The sequence below is a fragment of the Leucopleurus acutus genome (assembly GCF_964270905.1).
Source record: "Leucopleurus acutus genome assembly, chromosome: 11".
Lineage (NCBI taxonomy): Eukaryota > Metazoa > Chordata > Mammalia > Artiodactyla > Delphinidae > Leucopleurus > Leucopleurus acutus.
This window is the reverse complement of record NC_139152.1, coordinates 19540210-19560707: the sequence shown is the minus strand read 5'-3', so window position 1 is coordinate 19560707 and position 20498 is coordinate 19540210. Positions and strand designations below refer to the sequence as shown.

The 20498-nt window shown below is 35.4% G+C and overlaps 1 protein-coding gene across 16 annotated transcripts in view; it reads left to right on the top strand.

The window, feature by feature from the left end:
- SOX5 (SRY-box transcription factor 5) overlaps positions 1 to 20498 on the top strand; it is a 994587-nt gene that overhangs the window by 790436 nt on the left and 183653 nt on the right. For all 16 annotated transcript variants that reach the window (XM_082849629.1, XM_082849640.1, XM_082849630.1 and 13 more), the window contains one exon: positions 919 to 987. In XM_082849629.1, the coding sequence (XP_082705755.1) occupies positions 919 to 987 (69 nt within the window). The remainder of the gene's footprint in view (positions 1 to 918; positions 988 to 20498) is intronic.

Below are 20498 nucleotides of genomic sequence, written 5' to 3'. Positions count from 1 at the left end.
CTCCTGAGTTTAGTTTTGAATCTGTTGAATTTGTAGTGCCTTTGAGAATGTTGTTGGGTAAATGGGTCTAAAGCTTAAAGCAAAGATCCAGGCTAGAGAAACAAATTTGTGATCACTTGGCATACGTGTGGATGTAGGTATAGAGGGAAAGGAATAGAGTCTAAAGTGAGCCCACAACATTGTGTGACGGGAGAGAGCCATTGACAGTAACTGAGAAGAATCAGACTCAGAGGTAGCAGCAAAACAGGGAAAATGTGATGTCATAGAAGCCAAGGGAGAAAGTTCAGGATCAAGGGAAAGCGCTTGAGTATTGAATTCTGATGAAAAGTCAAGCAGTGAGGACGAGAAAACACTTCAGAATTTAAAAAATTGGAAGTGACTGGTGACTTTATTAAGAATCCTGTTAGTAGAGACCAGAATTGAATGTGTTGAGGACTCGGCAGTCAGTTTGTGAGAGGCAGAAATGACAGTGTTTACCAAGACACAAAAGCATACCAGAACCTCACTAAGGAATAGAGCATCTTACAGTACCTTGTCCTGCTCTGAACTCTTTGGCACACACCCTCCTGTTTGTGAAATATTCTCTTTCTTTTCCAAGGGCTGAAAACGTCAGAGGTAGTACCTCCTTAACATACTGCCAGGAAGAGGGATTTTGGAAACTCCAGCATTTCACACTGGATTGGACCACTGTTGTTGTGTCTTAAGCTTCGTTTTCCAAAAGAAGCATAACTGTTCCTAAGTCTAAATATCTTGTCTGATCCTACTTAAGGATGAATCGCTGGTCCTGTAGGGGCGCAGGCACATCTATCTTCATAAGCTTAATCAGTGTCACATCAAACTTTGAGACACAGAACATTGGTAATTTCCCCCTGGGACTGTAATATACTCTTAAATTTTTCATGTGCCATTTCTCCGCAGATTGCAAGACAACAGCAGCAGCTTCTGCAGCAACAACACAAAATCAATTTGCTTCAGCAACAGATCCAGGTCAGAAATCATAATTTCATATGGACTTCCAATTAAGAAATAGATTTTGTTTCTCATTTTCAGGTGACCTGACTGAAATGAGCTCCAAAATAAAAGTTACTTTCAGCCTGATCATGACGTGTCACCCACGTGCCATGAGAATCTTGCACACGGTGGCTCTGTCACAGGCCCGACTGTGTCGCGATGTTTTAGAGGAGGCAAGCTGATGGTAATTTTTATCCTACACGGAAAGGAAATTATTGTAGAGAAAGGTTTCATTTTCTCTATTCTTTAATGTTTAATATGTGCCTGGAAATGTTCTTAATGGGGGAGGTGCAGGGAAACCAAAGCAGAAAGGTTTTCAGTTAGACGTCGGTGGCAGGGAGAACTTTTTACAGTAGGCTCGAGAGCCACGTGTGATCAAGGTGGAAGTGAGGGAGGGTAACGATTTGGTGTTCAAGTCGAATTTCACCCTTCATACTGCGTGGAGAAACGAAGACTGAGGGCTCTATAACCTCCATATTTTTCTTCTGTGGAAATTTGCAATGATGAGAAGCAAAGCTGCCAGGGATAGCCCGTCTCTACCACTTGCTTGTGGCATGCGTTTTGCCAAAATTTGTTTCCCTTTCTGAAAATTCCCTTTCTGAAAGCACTCATTTCGTAGAGCATTTAGGAGGATTTAATAAAATCATGGATGGAGAGCTTTAGCGTATTGTCAAGGCACATAGTAAGTACTCAATACATACTTGCTATGACTAGCAAGAAGAGGAAACTAGTTCATGGAGCAATGACTCCAACCTTACGGGACATCATCCATCGGAAATCAACTGTTAGATTTGCAGTCAGCTTATCTGGGGAGAAATTCATCATTCTCTTGAAGCTGTATCTTGAGAATCCAATATATTTTATTAAGTGTAAATATAAATGACAGAAGCAAACATCTCAAAATTATTTCATCCACATGTTTATCATGTGTAGACTTATTTGCCAAAAAAGTTTATCCCATTTTATCTAACTGGGTCAGCTACACTTAATTTCTTTACTGTGGGTTATATTAGCCCAGTCAAGGTTTACTCATTCTTATTCTACCTGAGATTTTAATGAGCACAGTTTCAGTGAGACAGAAAAACATCAGTGAAATGTTCCAACCAAGACTCCGTGCCTTCCTTAATTACGAACAGCATATTTCTAATGTGATATTATCTGTCTGTCCATATCTGGAGTGTGGTTATTCATTCAATGGTTTAAAACTGTTTTTCGGGTTTCATGTTTAGCCTAAGCATGCTGCCTTTGAATGTAATTTTAGTTGATGGTACGAGGTTATCTACACATAAAATGTTTTTGATTATTGAAAACCAAAGATAATAGAATTATTATGGCAATTTCTCTTTATAAATCAGATACAATTCCATAGTGAGTGGTGTGGTCCTTTGCAAGTCACTTCGTTTCACTGTGATTTGATGAGGGTACCAATGGTTTTAAGTGTTTATAATTTTTATGAGATTGAGATAGTCTTTTGTTAAATAGAATTGCAAAAATGTATGTAAACCCGTACTATAAATATGTAGAAGGCTCAATCAGCTGTGTTTTCTGACCATATAAATTGTGCAACACCTTCAGTACTTACTTGTTTTGCAATTATTCCACAGTTATGACCACTGCGTTCATAATGTGGATTTAAAGCTCTGTCATAATAACAAAATGTTGAAACTGGAGGATTTCTTGCTCCAGAGCATGGAGCATTGTACTTTATTAGGCAGAGCATTTTTTAAATGAAGTACCTTAAACTATTCTAGAAATGACATGACTATAGAAACTGTATTCCAGTGAGCTGGAGCCAAGTTTAATAACTTGCCCAAGATCACATGACTAGTTATAGGTAGAACCAGGATCAGAAGCAAAGTTTTCTGACTGTTAGTTGAAATTTTGCTGAGTATGAGAATTTTAAAGGCTTAGAATTTCTATTTGATCAAAATGTGATGCTGCTGGCCTCCACTAGTTCACAGGGTAGACCAAAAAAAATCCAGTAGTCCCTAAAGGAAATAATGTCACACTGGCAGTAATTTGGGGGAAACATTAAAAGATGTGTATTTGTCCTCTTTTCTAGTGTTAGTACAGATAAATGATAATGACGGAGTCAAAACCCATCATGCTATTATTTTTTTAAAAAAGCCTGGGAATGTTTCAGGCAAAAAATAAATACCGAGCAAGAGTGACAGTCTGAAAGGAATTAATTTTCACAGCTTCTAGTATATTCATTAACTGAAATCATAGTTCTAAAGTATATTTTATAAATTGTTAATTTGGAGCTGTCTAACAAACACTTAATAGTTATGAAAATCACAGTATATTTAAATTAGTCTATTGAGAGATATGGGAAGCACTGATGTAGGGACATATGTAGAAACAGAAGATTAAAAACATAGAAGAGATCCTTTTTGGTCCCCACATAAATCTTTAACCATATTTCCTTTATAGAATTTTTTCTCTCCTTTTTCTTCTTTCTACTTCCTCCTTTTCTTTGTCAGCATAGGACAAGGAGGGAGAAGATTAAAAATCAAATCTGCTATAGTAGAAGGCAAATTAAATGTATAACAAATATTATGAAATGAATTTTTGTCAATATGTAATCAGTGCTCACATAAGAATTTACCATAGATTAAATTTTCTTTGATATCTGAAAATATATAGTGTATTTTGAATTTGATCTACTTTTTTTTCTTTCTTAAATATGGAGCCTTAAGACCTTATAGTAAAAAACATACCACTTACGATATTCATCCTGATTGCATTTTTTAGATGTTTTGTGCCATCGTTCCTTTGGACCTTAGAAAACAATGCATTCTAGTTCCTCTCTTGATATAATAGTGGACTGCAGTGTTACTAGTCCACAGTTAGGGCTACATTTAAAATTTTTCTTTCAGCTATAAATACACAAGACGTTAACTTGGTTCAGATATTGGGAAAGTTATGCAATACGTTAGATGGTCTAAGCAGATCTGTGAGGTGGATTAGATTGATAGGTAAGAGAGCAGAACGAATTTTCACACTTGATAGCTGTGTTAAATGACAGGAGGGTGATGTCCCCTAACATTTTCCTCATTCTTTCCTCTCTTTAAAGGAGAGGTTAATTTAGTCATCTTTATTCCATTCGAAGTATATTTCATTCAAGTTTAAAAACATATGAACAAGTTTGTACGTGTGTGTATGAACAGACATTCACATATTCTAATGACCCAGGTTATTTAAAATTTCTCTTGACCTGTTAATTCTATTTTCTTTCAACTCCAGATGAAAAGAACGGTGGTAAGTTTTACTCTGCAGTTATTTGTTGAAAGAGAAAAAAGCCATAGGAATTGGCAAATTAGCCAGTTTATTTGATCACTTAGGGTCAATTCTTGATGAACTGTTCTTACCTCTTTAAAAAGCAACCTTGGCTCTAAAATTGCATGATTCTAATTGGGTTGAAAACTCAATCTACATTATTTCTTTATAAAGACTTTATAGAGTTATAGCCTTCTTCCAAGTTTATTCACATAACTCATGAGGATTAAAAGAAGAATTAAGAGAATTTTCTGTCATTCTTTACAAGATCATAAATCAGTTCATTCTACAAATAAAATCATGCATAATATCAGAAACATCCCATCTTCCCTCAAGAATTTGTCTCTTTCTTTATGAGACCCTTAATTTTAGGAACACTAAGAAGGTTTAGTCTTCCTTTTCTACTATTCAGCAATATTTTTCTTTAATGTTTTTGTTTATTGTCCTTAAAAAAAAGAACATCTTTGCACTTTTACTTACTGAATCTAGCTAACTTTTAATGCACATTAATACGTAAGATGAAATTTGTAAATATTTCAGAGAAAAATACCCTTCTAGATTTTTTGAGGGTAATCTTTTTTTTTTCTTTTACTCTATTGCTTGTGCTATAGTGCCCATCTTCAGCAGTTTTAGTTCCTGACTTTTTTATAATAAGGCAGCCTGTTTCTAATACTGTTAGATGGTTTATGTTTCCAGTAACAATCCTAGACGAGTGGTTCATCTTGACCTGATTCACTGTTACCAAAACCTTTTAAAGTAAATGAATGAGTGACCTCTATTCAGCGTCCATCATGGCAACAAACTGAATGTTCCTGAAGACTCAAGTTCTTTTTTTGTCTTGAAGCTTTGTATAGGACACGGTTTCTGTAGCTTTGGGTGTGTGTTTGGGGGGGCCAGGGGAAGCATGTCCTAGTTTTAAATTTCTTACCCTTTTTCAATAATACTTAATGGAATTTAAAGTTCTTATTAGCATCTTAGAGGGTCAATCTAACAACATGCTCTAATATGAAATTGACTTAAATATTTTTAAGGGCGAATTTAAAGATATTGTACTTCTTTTCAAATGCATAATTTCATGATTCCCGTACTGGAAGCTCAGTGTTTAAACTGTCATTAAGAGATGCTACATATTTGTTGCATTCCCTCTTCTGATAAACTTTTCCAACTATTGTTCATTGTGTTCTCTTGGGGGCAAAGAATTGGTATTTAATAACCCCCCGTCATTGTTTCTGATTCATAAGGTAAGCACATGCAGGACTAATAGTAGCTTTGGGTCACTGATTCTGTCTGGAGCTAAGGATTGAGCAAAGGACAAATCTCTGTTCCTTTGTATTCTTAGTTGTGCCGTGTATATTCCATAGTATGTAGGAGAGAGCTTGATTCTTTAGGTGTTACAGGATTATATTTAACTGTATGAAACTTAAGTGTATTCAGTGGTTAAACAAAAAGATAGAGAGCAGGTTCTATGGATTTAGACATACTCATGTTCAGTTTCTGCATCTTTGTACCTCATCTGCTATGTGATCTTGAGAAAATTGCTCAGTCCTTCTGAGTTTCATTATTCCCATCTATTAAATGGGAATTATAGTACCTAAGTCACGCCTGGTTAGTCTGAGGATTAAATGGCATCATCCCTGGCATGTAATGAGCACACAATGGTAAAAGTTTTTGCCTAAGTCATTTGAAAAGCTTTTTTCTGTTTTTCTGATGATGGACAATTTAATGAATATTTCCATAGAGGAGAATTTCTAGGAAAAAAATATATAACCTACATGGCAGTAGCCACTGAAAAGTGTAAGTTCACTCTTCCAAATTTATGTGATTTTAGAACTATGGCAGATTTTTAGAAAGCCTTTATTTAGACCTATCTCTCATTTTGACATTTGTAAAGTGAAACCAAGTAAGGTTAGAAGATTTTCCCAAGGTCACATAAGTTGTTGCTTGTGGAACCATGGCTGGATTCCAAGTTCCCCAAGTCTTGGTCATTTTTATTTCACCAATATTCTGCCATTTAAGGCTTCATGGCCAAAGTTTTAAAATGAGTTTTCTCTCCCTGGGAACTTATTCCTGCGAAGTAAAAATACATCTTGACTTATATACAGTTGAATGATTACGTTGCAGTCGGCTCAACCAATTTGTGATAAAGGTTTCATTTTATTGGAGCCAAAGTTCTCTGAGCTCATTAAGAGTTTTGGTAATTCTTGATAAATTATTATGCAGAAGGAAATCCATTGAAATATTGCATTGGAAACATAATAGCGTTAAAGGTGAAATAATAGTACCTGACTGACCTGCTGATTTATGATTTCCTTCTCTGAATGTGGTAAGTCGGAAGCATTTTACCCCCCTCAACAAGACCCCACACATATACATGAGCACAAAGAGATTGCAAAGTAACCTTGTCTCTTTAGGAAACTGGAAATGCCAAGAATAAACACCATATAATTAAAGTAGCATTTCAACCTAAGAAGGAAATGCATTAACTCCTTGAGCTCCGACTAATGTTTTTCTGTACGAAATACAATATACCACCACTGGGAGGATATAGTTCTTGACATTCAGATAGATTATTAGAGGAGAAAATATGGAGATACAAAGTACCAGCTTTCGAAATGACTTCCCTCTCTTCCTTGTACTTTCTGGAAGGAGAACTTCCTATTGAGAAGATGGGTGTCCTCTCCTAAAAGAGCAGTGATGATAACTGCAGGTCTGTCCTTTTACTCAGAGGGAGCCACTTTAAAATCCTTTAAGCATTGTTTTCTTTTTACGTACGTCTCCTGGTGATTACCTAATGAGAGAATTTCAGTCATTCATATGATTTCTCTGTCTGGACAAACCTGCTTTTGTAGATAGAGATACAGATAGATTGATATGCATATATATTTTTAAATTTGTATTGATATAACACATACCTGATGGCTAAAAGAGTACAAGAGAATAATGAAAGCAACCATCCGAGCCCAGTCCTCTGTACTGTGCCCAATCTTTTCACTCAGAAAAGATTTCCTTAAAATCTGTTTTTCTTTAGTAGCCTTCTAGTATTTATTATACTTCTGTATATCAAATATTATTATAGTGCCGTTTCTGACTTATCAACTTTAAATATCATTAACTTGGAAACTGGAAACTTAGTTCTGGTATTGCCAGTCCAGCACCCTCCCCTATACCCCTCCCTCACCTGTAATATAATGACATAAGTCATTTAAGTCCTTCCAATAGATATTCTTAAACTTTAAATAGTTAACTTACACCTCTGTTCTCAATCAACTATAAATAGTGTCTCTTAACACTTGCCTTGTCGGATGAGGATGACATCTCTCTTCTGTCACACACAGCTGCCAATTTCTGTTATCTGTGTGTTTACTCTAAATATATATAATACAGGTGTGTATATATGTATGTGTATATATACACATACACACATAGCTGTTGTGCTTTACCTGTTGGTTAATCCTAAAAACTGAAAATCAGTAGATGATTTTTAGGTTACAATATGTCTATATATTTTTCCTGCATAGTCTAAATAAGGTGCTCCGTATTTCATTTCTGTGTAGGTTTGAGCTTTCCAACTGACTTTTCATTAGTCTTTCTTCCTTATATTAGTTGCCTTATTATCTCCGTAAATTCTCAAGAATAAACCAGATCTCCACAATCCGACCTTCCTTGACACCTTCTCCCTAGTCCTCTGTTCTTCTGCTTTCATTTGGTTTAGTGAGTCCTGCCGACATTCTAGGATGTCCCTTTATGGTTCTCCAGGGTTGAGAGAATCACTAGGTCCTATATTATCCTCCTTGCTTTATCTCCTTGTTTTGCTCCAGAATCACATCAAGAAACTTCCTAGAAAAAAAAGGAGGGGCTCCTTTTTACCCCTCTACTTGATTGATAATTTGGCTGCAAAGAAAATTGTAAGTTGGAAGTCATTTCCCTTCTATTTCAAATCCATCGATTCATCATCTTCTCGCATCTGTGAGAAATATGATGTTGATCTGATGTTTTTGTTGGTGTGACCAATATTTTTGCTTTCTGAAGGCTTTTAGTATCTTCTGTTTACTGCAGCATTTCACAATAAATGAAAAGTATCAGCATATATTCTGATATTTTTCATTTATTATTTTGTAAGCACCATGAATCTTTTGTTCTAAAGTTATGTTCTTTTGCTCTGGAAAATTATCTTGTCTTTTTTTTCTTGACCATTTTATCCTTTATTTTTCAGTTCTTTCTGGATCTCCTATTAGGCAGACATTGTATTTTCTGGGTTAGTAACTATGTTTCCTAATGTTCATATTTTTTGTTTCTGTTTCTTGGTTCTTATGTTTAGGGGACTGCCTAAACTTTTATCTCCTAAATTTTTTAATTGGATCTTTGAGAAATTACCTTTTTAATTTCCATGAGCAACTTCTTTTCTCTAATTCTTTTTTCAGGTTATCCTATTGTTTAATGGATCATTTCTCCTTGAATATCTCAGGGTATACATGTTTGAGGGTGTGAACAAGTAGACTGGGAGCTCTGACTATGAATGAGACTTATCAACAGGTGGGCACTGCTTTAGCGAGAACAGGAAGCTGGCCATACATAACATGAATCCTGTATATGGGTACAGAAAGGTCTTTGTCCTGGGATTCCAATGATCATGCGCTAGCTATCGTAAGTTTCCTTAGACTATTCAGTTTCTGTTGAAGTGGGTGTGATGTAGCTGGGGGAGAGGACGAGAGCCACTTTCAAATAATACTACTGTTTTCAACCCAGGTCTTAAACTCCTGTTCTCTCTCATATCTAGTATTCCAAGTCCTAAGACTTTCTGGTGATTCTGAGTAAAAATTAAGCCCTGTTTTCACTTAACCCCCTGCGTGTATACTCTAGTCTGTTTCACCCACTTTCATCAGCTAACACTCTACAATTGCTTTTCATCTTCCAGAACTTTGGTCATATTTCTTGCCTGTGCATGCCTTTTATTCTTAATTGTCTCATGTGACATAGGCTTATAAATTATTTGTTTTTATTGTTTTAATGATGTCTCCAGAAAGAACTGAGATATATGCACATGGTCAGTCTATCTTGGAAATGTAAATCAGAACATCATTTAAAAAAAATTCTTTCATTTTAAATAGGAGAAAACATTCAGAACAGTAAACAGTATCTGGGAACAAAGGAGTCCTCATAAAGATGAGGAAAGGTGAAGGTGAAGCTCGAGGCTCCAAAACCAAAATATGCAGTTCTAAGATCTGTATAACATAGAATATATTTTTTAGTTTCTCTGGTGGGAAAATAGTGGGGACAAGGGACATAGATATGGAGAATTTCACCATCGTTTTCCCCTTTTTGTTAAATTTGTCAAACGGTATGAGTTTATATATAATTTTAGACAATGGCCTTGATATTTTAAACTTTTTAGTATCATTATTGAGACCCTAGTTGAAATAACAGCTATAGTTGATGATTCTGTTGAAGTGACGTTGACAACAGTTTTTGGAAGCTGTAATCCTGGTTCTGTAATTCATTCATCCTGACTTGGGCTCCTCAGTAAAGACATAAACAATGCATTTCAAGGAAGGAGGTCATTTCCTTTTCCTCATTTTTTTATGTGGAATCTCAATCTTTCATGTTGTTTTCCTTTTTCTGTCATCCAGTTTCTGTGCCGTTTCTGTGTTTTTTCTTTCTCCAATCTTTGCAGTATGATTTTTGAAGTGAACCCTGGTTTCATTTAATCCAGTGTGGTCATTATGGAGTCACCGAGACTGGCCCGGAAAGCAGACCGAGAGCAGCATTTCCCATGACTTTGCCACCTTTACCAAACATCATTACCTGTGGAAAAAGCTGAACGTTGTTCCTCACTGAGGCTCTACAGTTCATATCTTACCAGTTAACAAAGCAGAATCCATCAGTGCTTAGATGAAACCTGGGAATGTAATTATCAAATAGTGGGAAACAAAACAAAGCAAGTTATCAATAACAGGTTTGGAGAATATAGGTCAAAAGTCAATATGTTGGCCTAAATGAACTTCTTTTATTTCCCCTTAATTTATACAGTTAGTGTGGTAGATAAATGTGGTAGCAGGAAGTGCTCACAGAGTCTTTAGAAAGAATTTCTATCTCCTATCTTTGAAGAGAGTTGACAAATAGGTAGAAAATTAGATGCCAGTGAAATTAACAGTGTTAACATAAAACGAATTAATTCTACGAAGAGTAATTATATCATGAGTCAAGACATACATTCCAGACGTCCCTAGCACACGGCAAATTTCCTTCGAAGAGCTCTCTAGCCAGAGTACTAATTTCTACTCAAGAGTTGGTAAATTTTTATGTAATTTACAGGCAACGAGAAACTGATTGACTTTTTACTCTGTGTGTGCGTGTTTATTCGGCTCTTTTCTTCAGAAAAGAAAGATTAACAGTTAAAAAAAATGAGAAAGGAGAGGTAAATAGAACACAGGATACCTTTATGATACCAGAATGGTCCCCAGTTTTCCCTTGAAGGAGAAACAAAAAGGAAAACTGAAGATGTTTCTTTTTCAGTGAATATTCTAGAAGTGCTTAATTCTCAGTCTTTATTATTATACTGGAGCTCACAGCAGCATTCAGTAAAGTTGACCACTCCCACTTTCTTGTAACACTCTTTGGTTGGCCTCCAAAAGACCACAGTCTGCTTTTCTTCCCCATTCTCAGTCTCATTTGGTAGGTTCTTTCCTGTCCTTAAAAAGCTAACTTGTGTTTATTTTCCATCCTCTGACTTCTTTATCTCCACTTATTTCCTAAATGATCCCATCTAAAGTCTTTGTATACCATCCTATGGATAATACTCCAGAATTTATCTTGAGAGCCTCTGTCTCTCACCTGGACCTCAGAGTCTAATACCCAGCTGTCTACTCAGCCTGTTTAAATGCATAACTAATATGCACCTCAAATTTCACATTTTCCAAACAGAACCTGTAATCATCTCCCCCAAACTCATTCTTTCCTGATTTATCCATCTGTGAATATGATACCACTTGCCTAGTTACTGTTGCCAAAGACCTAGGAGCTGTCTTTGTATCCTCTCACTCTCTTATGTCTCACAACTAATCCATCGGAATTGACTTTTATCCTCAAAGTCTATCAGTTGAGCAACTTCTCCCATGATCACTCGAGTCTATGTCACCATCACTTCTCACCTAGCCTGCTGTTGTAGGCTCCCTAACCAAATGGGTCATCCTACTTCCTCTGTTGACCTGCTAACTAGGTTTTTCACGTAGCTGCTAGAGTAATCTTTTAAATTTAATTGTGCTGTAACCATACTCAAAATCATGTCATTTAAAATGAATTCACTCTTCTTACCTTAGTCTGTTGGGCTATACTTGATTACACCAACCTCTAACTTTCTCCCTCATTCCTTCCACGCTAGAAACCCATCTTTTCTGGTTGCCAAGAATATGCCAACAATGTTCTAGCATCAGAGCATTTGTACTTGTCATTCTTGTGGCCTGGAATGCTTTCTTCACCTCCTCCCATACCTCAGAGCCTCACTTCAGCCAGCCATCTCTTCCAGTGCCGTCCTCCTCAGGGAGGCCGTCTCTGAGGGCCGGAGGCGCTCCTGCCTCCTCCAGCTGCCTCTGAGCTCTTTTCCTGCAGACTTGTCTTACAGCACTCTCACCCCTTGTATTTATTTAGTTCTTGCTGTACCCTTGCGACCACAAATGCACACCTAGCAACAAGTCTATGGGGGTCAAGGATTTCATCTGTCTTGATCACTGCTGTATCCAAAGAACCTGTAAATCTTCTTGACATATGATGAGAACTCAGAAATATTTACTCAATGTATGACTGTATGAATGAAGTGAGGGCGCATTATCCAGTGTGTAGTGGATGTAAAAATAAGTAAGACAGTAATTTTCTCAAGAGATTAAAATAGATGCTATGGGAGCCATCGAAAATAGACAACCAACATTCCCTAGTGCTGTATGTGATTTGTAAAATCATTTTGTACCTTGTACTATACTAGTAAGAAGAAGCAACCCATTGCTTATTAAGTGGTTCATACTTTGTAGAAGTCATTTCTTATGATTATCACAAGAATTCAGATAGGTTATGGCATTTTCTCAATCTTGTAGGGAGTAGAAATGAGGATGTGTGTGTGTGTGTGTGTGTGTGTGTGTGTGAGAGAGAGAGAGAGAGAGAGATTCTGAGATCCTGACAGTTGACTACTATGTAGACTAAAAGGTGCCTTCTTCCTCTCTCTCCTTATTAGAGTAGCAATGAGTGATTTAATTCAGATAATCCCTAGAAAATAAAAGTAATTGATCTTATCAAACTGAGCTAAACCTGTTAAACTAGCAAATGTGGCAGGATTTTTTTTTAAGTAATTTAGTTTTGCCTTCTACAGTAAGCCAGGTAAGAGGGTGCCCTTTATAAATGGAGGAAATAAATATTTATAAATGGAGGAAAGATATGTTTCACATAAGCAAATATTACATATAACCAAATCTTCACTTATGAATGCCAAAAAAGATAGGGTGCCATATTTATAAAAGATAAATATCTTTTTTTTTTAATTTATTTTTAAATTTATTTATTTATTTATGACTGTGTTGGGTCTTCGTTTCTGTGCCAGGGCTTTCTCTAGTTGTGGCAAGCAGGGGCCACTCTTCATCGTGGTGCGCGGGCCTCTCACTATCGCTGCCTCTCTTGTTCTCTGCGGAGCACAGGCTCCAGATGCACAGGCTCAGTAATTATGGCTCACGGGCCCAGTTCCTCCGCGGCATGTGGGATCTTCCCAGACCAGGGCTCGAACCCGTGTCCCCTGCATTGGCAGGCAGATTCCCAACCACTGCGCCACCAGGGAAGCCCCAAGATAAATATCTTCTAAAACTATTTTATGTTGACAATTATGTTAGACCTAAAAAGGAAATTAGAAGTGATCTAATGAACTTTCATAGCATACACATATGTTTAACTATAAAAGAGGTAAACTAATGAGCTAATTTTGATATCATACCCATATATTTAATTTGAGATTTCTATTAATATATCTATATATACACACAGGTGTCTGTACATACATTTTTTGAATCATTATCTTCCCTTCATTTCTTCCATTTAGTGCCAAAATAGGTATTAAATTTTTTTCTCCTCCCATAACCACCATCTAATTCTGAATACCTTTTTAACTCTCTTTCTCTCTCTCTATTCCTTTTCACAACTTTGCCAGTACCTGTATCCATACCTGCTGCTTGACCATCTGACATAGCCACTAGTTATTTCCTTTACTATTTTTATTTTATTTTCTCTCCCCCAAAGTTCCTTTCTCTGGCTAACTTTTCTCCTGTTTCTTCTCATTATTGAATTGGATTTTGTGTTTCCATTGAATAAAAATTTGTTCACAAATAAACCAAGTGAGTCTAAAAGAGTGTTTTGTTTTAATTTTTGAAGTAAATTATTTGATTTACTACAGGGTGATTCAAGAGGGAGAGAGCACAAGAAAACATGTAAACAGGCTCAAACAGAGGTTCCACAGGGTGTTAGTATACTATATTATTTCAGTCTTTTCATGATAGAGGGTGTGTTGTCATGAGCACCCATGTCAAGCAGCCAGAAAAAGAGGAGAAATGGCTGCCTTAAAGTAAATCAAGAGATAACAATAAAATTTTTCTGTTGCCTGGTGGAGGTGTTTAGGATGTGTTTTCTTTATATCTTCATCCACCCTAATTGAGAATGCTTTAAAATTGAATGACTAGCAGTCAAAACGTGTTTGCTTCAAGCTGAGAAGAAAAATGCTGGTGTCTCCGCTTCCAAAATGATTGCGCTTTGTACACAACTGACAGCTACAGTCACTTTGAGTGACTGATAAGTGGGAAGCTTTGCCACTTATCAAGGAATGCAAGCTGAAAAGAAAAGGCTGGAGTCGTTTAGATGCTTTGGCATGTTCAAAATAACATCTTACATCAGTCAGACTCAGAAGCACTAAAAGACATTTAAAGTGAAGTAATGTATATAGAAATGTGGTATATGAGTATATGTGTATGGAGAGAGACAAAAATGATTCAACAAGCAAATAGCTGCAAAGAGGTGAAAGAGAAAGCACTGTAGTTAGGGGTCAATATTTGTGAAGTCAATCAATGGTTAAATAATTTACACACATTTGGTAAAAATTTACCCTTAGTTTGAAACAAACAAATTTAAAAGTACCTAACTATAGGTCTCCACCATTATTTACATAAGCAACTAGCTTTTGACCAATTGGATGCCTTGAAGCACCTGAATAATAAAAATGTCATCCACTTATATAGATAGTAAGTTTTACCCTGAGGAAGAATCCCAATTCTCATTCCTCCTCTTCTCTTCTTGTGTAAGTAATTTTTTAAATATACATTTTAAATGTTCTGTTATATCTAACTTAGCATGATTATATAATAAAATAGAATCAGGGCATGTTCTAATTTTAAACATAATTTTGAGACTATGCTAATGAAAGAATATACAGATTCACTATACTGTAATTTCCACAAATAGGAATTTCTGAAAATGACAATTTTTTATACTCGGTTATTAGGACTATATATACAGTGCATGTATATCCTACTCTAAATTTTCTAGGACATTCATATTTCAAATATTTTCTCTGTCTATTCACATGAGTTATTCATTCTTTTATACTCTTTGGATCCCTAATAAGAGATGCAGTATACCTCAGTGATTTTAACCCTTTTGCTAACACCATTCTGTCTATTTAAATAACTTTGTTTCAGTTTGAAAACCCATAAATACACTAGTTTTTGTCAGGCCATGTGTCCCAATTTTAGGTTTGGGGATAAAGTCACAATAACAATAGCCATGGTTAATTTTTCAAACTTCCTTGCCTTGAGCCTCTGTCTTGGAAGACTAAATTTAATGTATAGTCTTTTGATTATTTAAGGTACAGCCAACTGCATGCTTGAGGGGTGTAATTATGAAACCTGCAAATTATTTCACTCTTCTCAATTGCTGTAGGACTGAAGACTACTAACGTTTACATCATTATAAAAATTTGGGGGTATGTTTGAAGGTAATTATTTGAATGAGCAGGAAGAAGAATGTGTTAGGACTTTATGGCCTTCAGACCAGTCTGTGAACTGCTACAAGTCCTTGAAGAGATAAGGGGCTTGCTAAACCCGTTTCAATTCAGCTGACATTCTTTTTCACTGCAAGAATTTCTTGATGAAGAAAGAAATTTGGTGGTTTATATCCTAGTACAAGCTCCCGACCTCACAAACCAACACCTTGAGTAGTACTGAATTAGAACTCTTTGATCAATAAAATATTAATATAGACAAATAGTCTTTAGAGATAACTTAATCCAACTTGTTCTTCTTCAGTAGATGGAGAAAGTATGGTCCAGAAATGGTAAGGGCTGTGCCTAAGTCCCATGTAATTAGGTGTAGACCCTGATGTCTTAGTCCTGATTGATCATATTAAATAACCAAGATCTGAAGCATTGCTGAGCACAAAATGAGCAGCAGTCCTGCAGAGCCCATAAAATTGTATTTATTACTTTATCTGGAATTTGAAACAGATATTAAATCTTTTGCTAAAGAAATTTGGAACAACATTTGAATGGTTCCATGAAAATTGTAAATGACTCATCACGCAGGAGAGAACAATTAGAAAATGTTCATCAAATTCTGATACACTAAAGTTATCAGTATATCATTTTGGGAGGTATACATGCAAAACTTTTTTAACATATATTTCATTGGCTCATGATGGTCTCTATATTTTTAAAAAATGATCATTTTTACAGTGAGCTAGTGTCTCTCTGCTTGATCCATTTTGGATCAAAATTTATAACATTGTATCTTCAGAGTTCATAAACTAAAGAAAGGAAAAAATGATGTTCTAGTATGAAAATAATGTCTGAATGCTTCTCTAAGAAAAATATTCCTTTGATAAACAGTAGCTGAGGCTCTTTCAAAGTAAAACTGAAATATTTTAAAGGACCTCTTTGATTTCTAGATATGTTTTAAAAACCTACATTAGGGAATGAATATTTTGACACTGGAAAATATTTTCCCATTATGCAATTGATTTTTCTTTTTCTCTCACTGTAAAATGATGCCCGTTCCCCAGCCTCCCCATTTAGGGTATTTGATATACTTCTATCATTTATTGAAAGCTTTGTCTTTCAGTCTCCTATAGTTTTAAAAAATCCTCTTTCTTTTTTGTTCTGTAACGACTGCTTCATTCATGTAAGGAAACAGGAAAGAAGATCTTTCTCTAAAATCTTTATCCCTTGAGACATTGAGTGAAGTCTCTTTTGTGATTAAAAAAGGCTACTGCTCTTAAATGTGTTACAAGCATAATCTTGATGTGTACAAATACTTCCATCAACACATCATTACTTTAAGCTGTCTTCTCTTTAACCTGTCTTCTACTACCTTATATCTCTTTTCTTCTTTTCTGTGCTGTCTCTTACCCAATTGCTTTCTCCTCAGTTATTCTCCTGCTTGTGACACAGACTCATTCCTAGACAACAGATCATCTCAGTGAGAATTTAGGAGAAAGAACACAATGCAGAAATAAGTACCCATCGGATGTTATTTTGTAAATACATACTTAAAAAAATTAGTATCCCAGTAGCATGAAAATGCTAGTAATTCATATAGTTGTAGGCGAGTTTAGATATCTTGTGAATCTCACTTCTCACAATGGTATCATTATATATTTTATTTCTCTTATGTGGCCACTGTAAGATATAATGTCAATACATGTAAACAAAATCCCACCTTGAGTAATGTAGCAATTAGGTTTTCATCCATCTCTGTGCTCATCCATGTCATGACACAATTCAAGTATCTGATGATTTTCTTCTTGCATACAGTCATAATCATAGAAATAACATAAGGGTCTATTGTAGGAAAAAAGTGAATGATGAAGCCAATCAATGGACATTCTTTGGTTATTGCTAAATTAAAGGAAATCATGATCACAGTGTTTATAAAATGTATTAATGAAGTTCTCAAATGTATGCATGCTATTCCTTTACCCACTTTGTAAGGATTATTAATTATTAATGGCTTCTTATGCTAAGATATGATAGTATTTTCATTGTGCCTTCTTTATCTGACTAAATCCTCAGAACTTTATGTTTTATTTAGGATGGGAGAGAGGTACTCTTCTGTAAACTTTTTTAGTACCATATTCAGAGCCACATGGAATTAATCTCCTTTAGCCCATCTCCTCCATATATCTTTATTTAATGGCATTTTTTTGCATCCTTCTTTTACTTTTTCGTTTTTTTTATCATTTGATTGATTTTCTTCATTTTGAGACTTGATCGGGGAAACAGAACAGAAATATGGGGAAAAAATCCTCAAATTAACCCTAAGTTTGATGTTTTATGAGGTTTTTGATACAGACTAATATGCAATGGCATAATACCTGAAAAATGGAGACAGGAAGACTTAGAAAATTCAAAATTATCTGAGTTTTCACAGGAAAAGATGAAAGGATTAAATGTTGTTTCTGAAAACATTATATTTTGCAACCATCCCAGTTCAATTTAGATCAACCTTCTGTCATAATTCTGACAAGTCTCTGAAATTATGGACCCTAAGACATTGAACCTGCTTGTCCAATCTCTTCTTCTGGTTATAAAGATTATGATAGGAGTTTTACAGCCTCAGAATGAAACTGAAATGCCTGCACGAAGGAATAGTTTTTGATTTTTAATATATTTTCACTGTGAGTATTCTAGAAAGCTCAAGGAATGTGTCTATCCCAGAATAATTACCCCAGTTCTTTTTTTTTAAACTCCCTCTAATTACTGACTTCTACCATTAGATTCGTATCAAAAAGTGATAATATACTAAAAAATTCATATTTTTTTCTGTTTTAAATCTCTATTCCATAAACACATTTATGGCTTGGTTCCTTTTATTGATTCCTTTGCATAAACATTAAAAAAAATTAAGTATCTTGAATTTGAAGTGTCTTTCATTTTTAAACGTTTTAAGAATGCTAATGACATGTTTGTTCAATTTTAGTCTTTTCCCTTAGTAACAACCATTCAGACAATAGGACAAACATTATAATTTACTTATTGGAATCACAAAGGAAAAACTCATCAAGGAAAGATGTGCAAGGTTAGGTAGACATCGTCCCCCAGTGCCATTGATTGTTCAGATAACTTGAAAACAGCTATGAGCCTTTTCTCCTTATGATACTGCTTTAACTTAAAGGAGAAACAGAAAATAACCTCAGGATGTGCTGCAGTTATTTCATTACTACTTCTCCCTTCTTTCCACCTTGACCACTATTATGTTTTATTCCATTCTGGCTGTGTTGAGCTATACTAAATGTCAGTGGGATATCTGCCCACATCATCTGTTGTTATGATCTGGTCTTGCCCATAGGGACTCATTCATTGAGGCTCTCTTTTTACAATCCTACATACCCATAATTCTCTCCTTATGTAGTCTCGAGCTGGTCTCAATAAACATGATAGTGAGAAATACTACAGGCCTCTTTTCTTTTCACTATTTAATAGCTTTCTAAAAGGAAAACAGGAGTAATTAGGTAAGGATACAAATGCTTGTCATTGGTGGGTAGTAACTGAGGCAAAAGGAAGAAAATCAAGGTTGAAGATGGATTAAAAATTATGAAATACAGATTATATTTTCTAAATACTTTAAAGCATAGTTTATAATTCATTATAATGTATGAAACTAGCACAACTGGATTTTTTTGGCCTTTTAAAGTATAGTTAGAGTGTTTATATATGTCTTTAAGCAAAGTATAAGGGACCTCAAAGTACTATCAATTAGGTAGGGATCAAATATCCCAGACACTGTGCTCAACTATAATGAAGATATTTTTATCTTCTTTGAAACAATGCTCACACATTACTAAGATTTTCAAAATCCTGTGGGGAAAAAGCCAATAATATAATTTCATTTACTGTAAGAGTATACTGAGGCAGTAATTGTAGCTATTTCAAATCTTGAAGGGCCAAAGTAAATTAGGGATAAGAAACATGAAGAAAAAAGCAATGGAAAATCCAGAGGCCTTGGAAAAGCAAAGAATAGGAGTGCAGAGACGCTTCTTTGAATGTGGGGATGCTGGTCATGTATTTAAAGAAGGGGGACATTGAGAGGGCATAAGAGAACAGCCTGGAGGAAGAACAGTGGTCTTTTCCTTGAAAGGCTATGGGCTATACCTAGACCATAGGATTTAAAAACTGGAGACTTTACTATTTTCTAGGTGTATGGCCTTGGACAGTCACTGATTTTCAGCTTCATCTGTAGGTTCAAAATTTTAGTACCTCTCACATGATAGTTGAGATAAAACAATCAAATACTGTAAAGTGAGTGTGCCTTAAAATTTGTAGAGCACTGGAGCAAATGTTTTTGTTGGTGGTAACCTATCTTCCCTTCCTCTGCTTCATATCATTACTCTGAACTTGAAATTTAAGGAATCAGCATCTCAGAAGGGATTTTGTTTGTTTCTTGTTTGGTCCTCCCCACCTCCAGATGGAGCAGAGCAAGAGAGAAAAAGCAGGAGAATTAGGGATTTTCCCTTCAATTGATATAATTAGCTTTAACTCATTAAAATACATAGTAGTGTATATATTGATACGATATCCAAACCAGTTTGCTTGATCACAACCCCATCTCCCAATGTTATCCCTTACACCACAGTTCATTATCATACATATAAAATAATAAACATGTCTGCCTATTGTCCAGAACAATGGACAGGAGAGTTATCTGACAAAACCATTAATGATTCCAAGGATCTTTTTTCTTTTCCTTTATTAATAACAGTGAATGCTAGCTTTCAGTATTTTTACTGATTTACATCTCTGAATTAACTTTGTACTTTGTCAAATGGAATTCAGGTATCAGCCTACTTTCTAAATTTTTGAATTAATTAATTTGTATGTAAGCACATTAAATCATATGATTTATCAAAATTTAATTTTAGTTTCACAGTGGGTCACAATATCTTCTGAATGTTACAGAACTTAAGGTTCCTCCATAACTTTGGATTCAAAATTTTGGTAAGCTGGCAAATACTAGATAGAATCAGCCGCATGAAGAATGTAAATCAGTTTTTAGTTATGGAATTTTATCAAGTCTCTGGAGACCAGGAAATATTTAAGCTAAGTTCAGATTTCATAAGAAGTATCACTAAAGATAATCACGTTTGCATGATAGATAGTGGGACGAAAGTTCTTTAACTGTTAGCTGTTTTGGAGACCG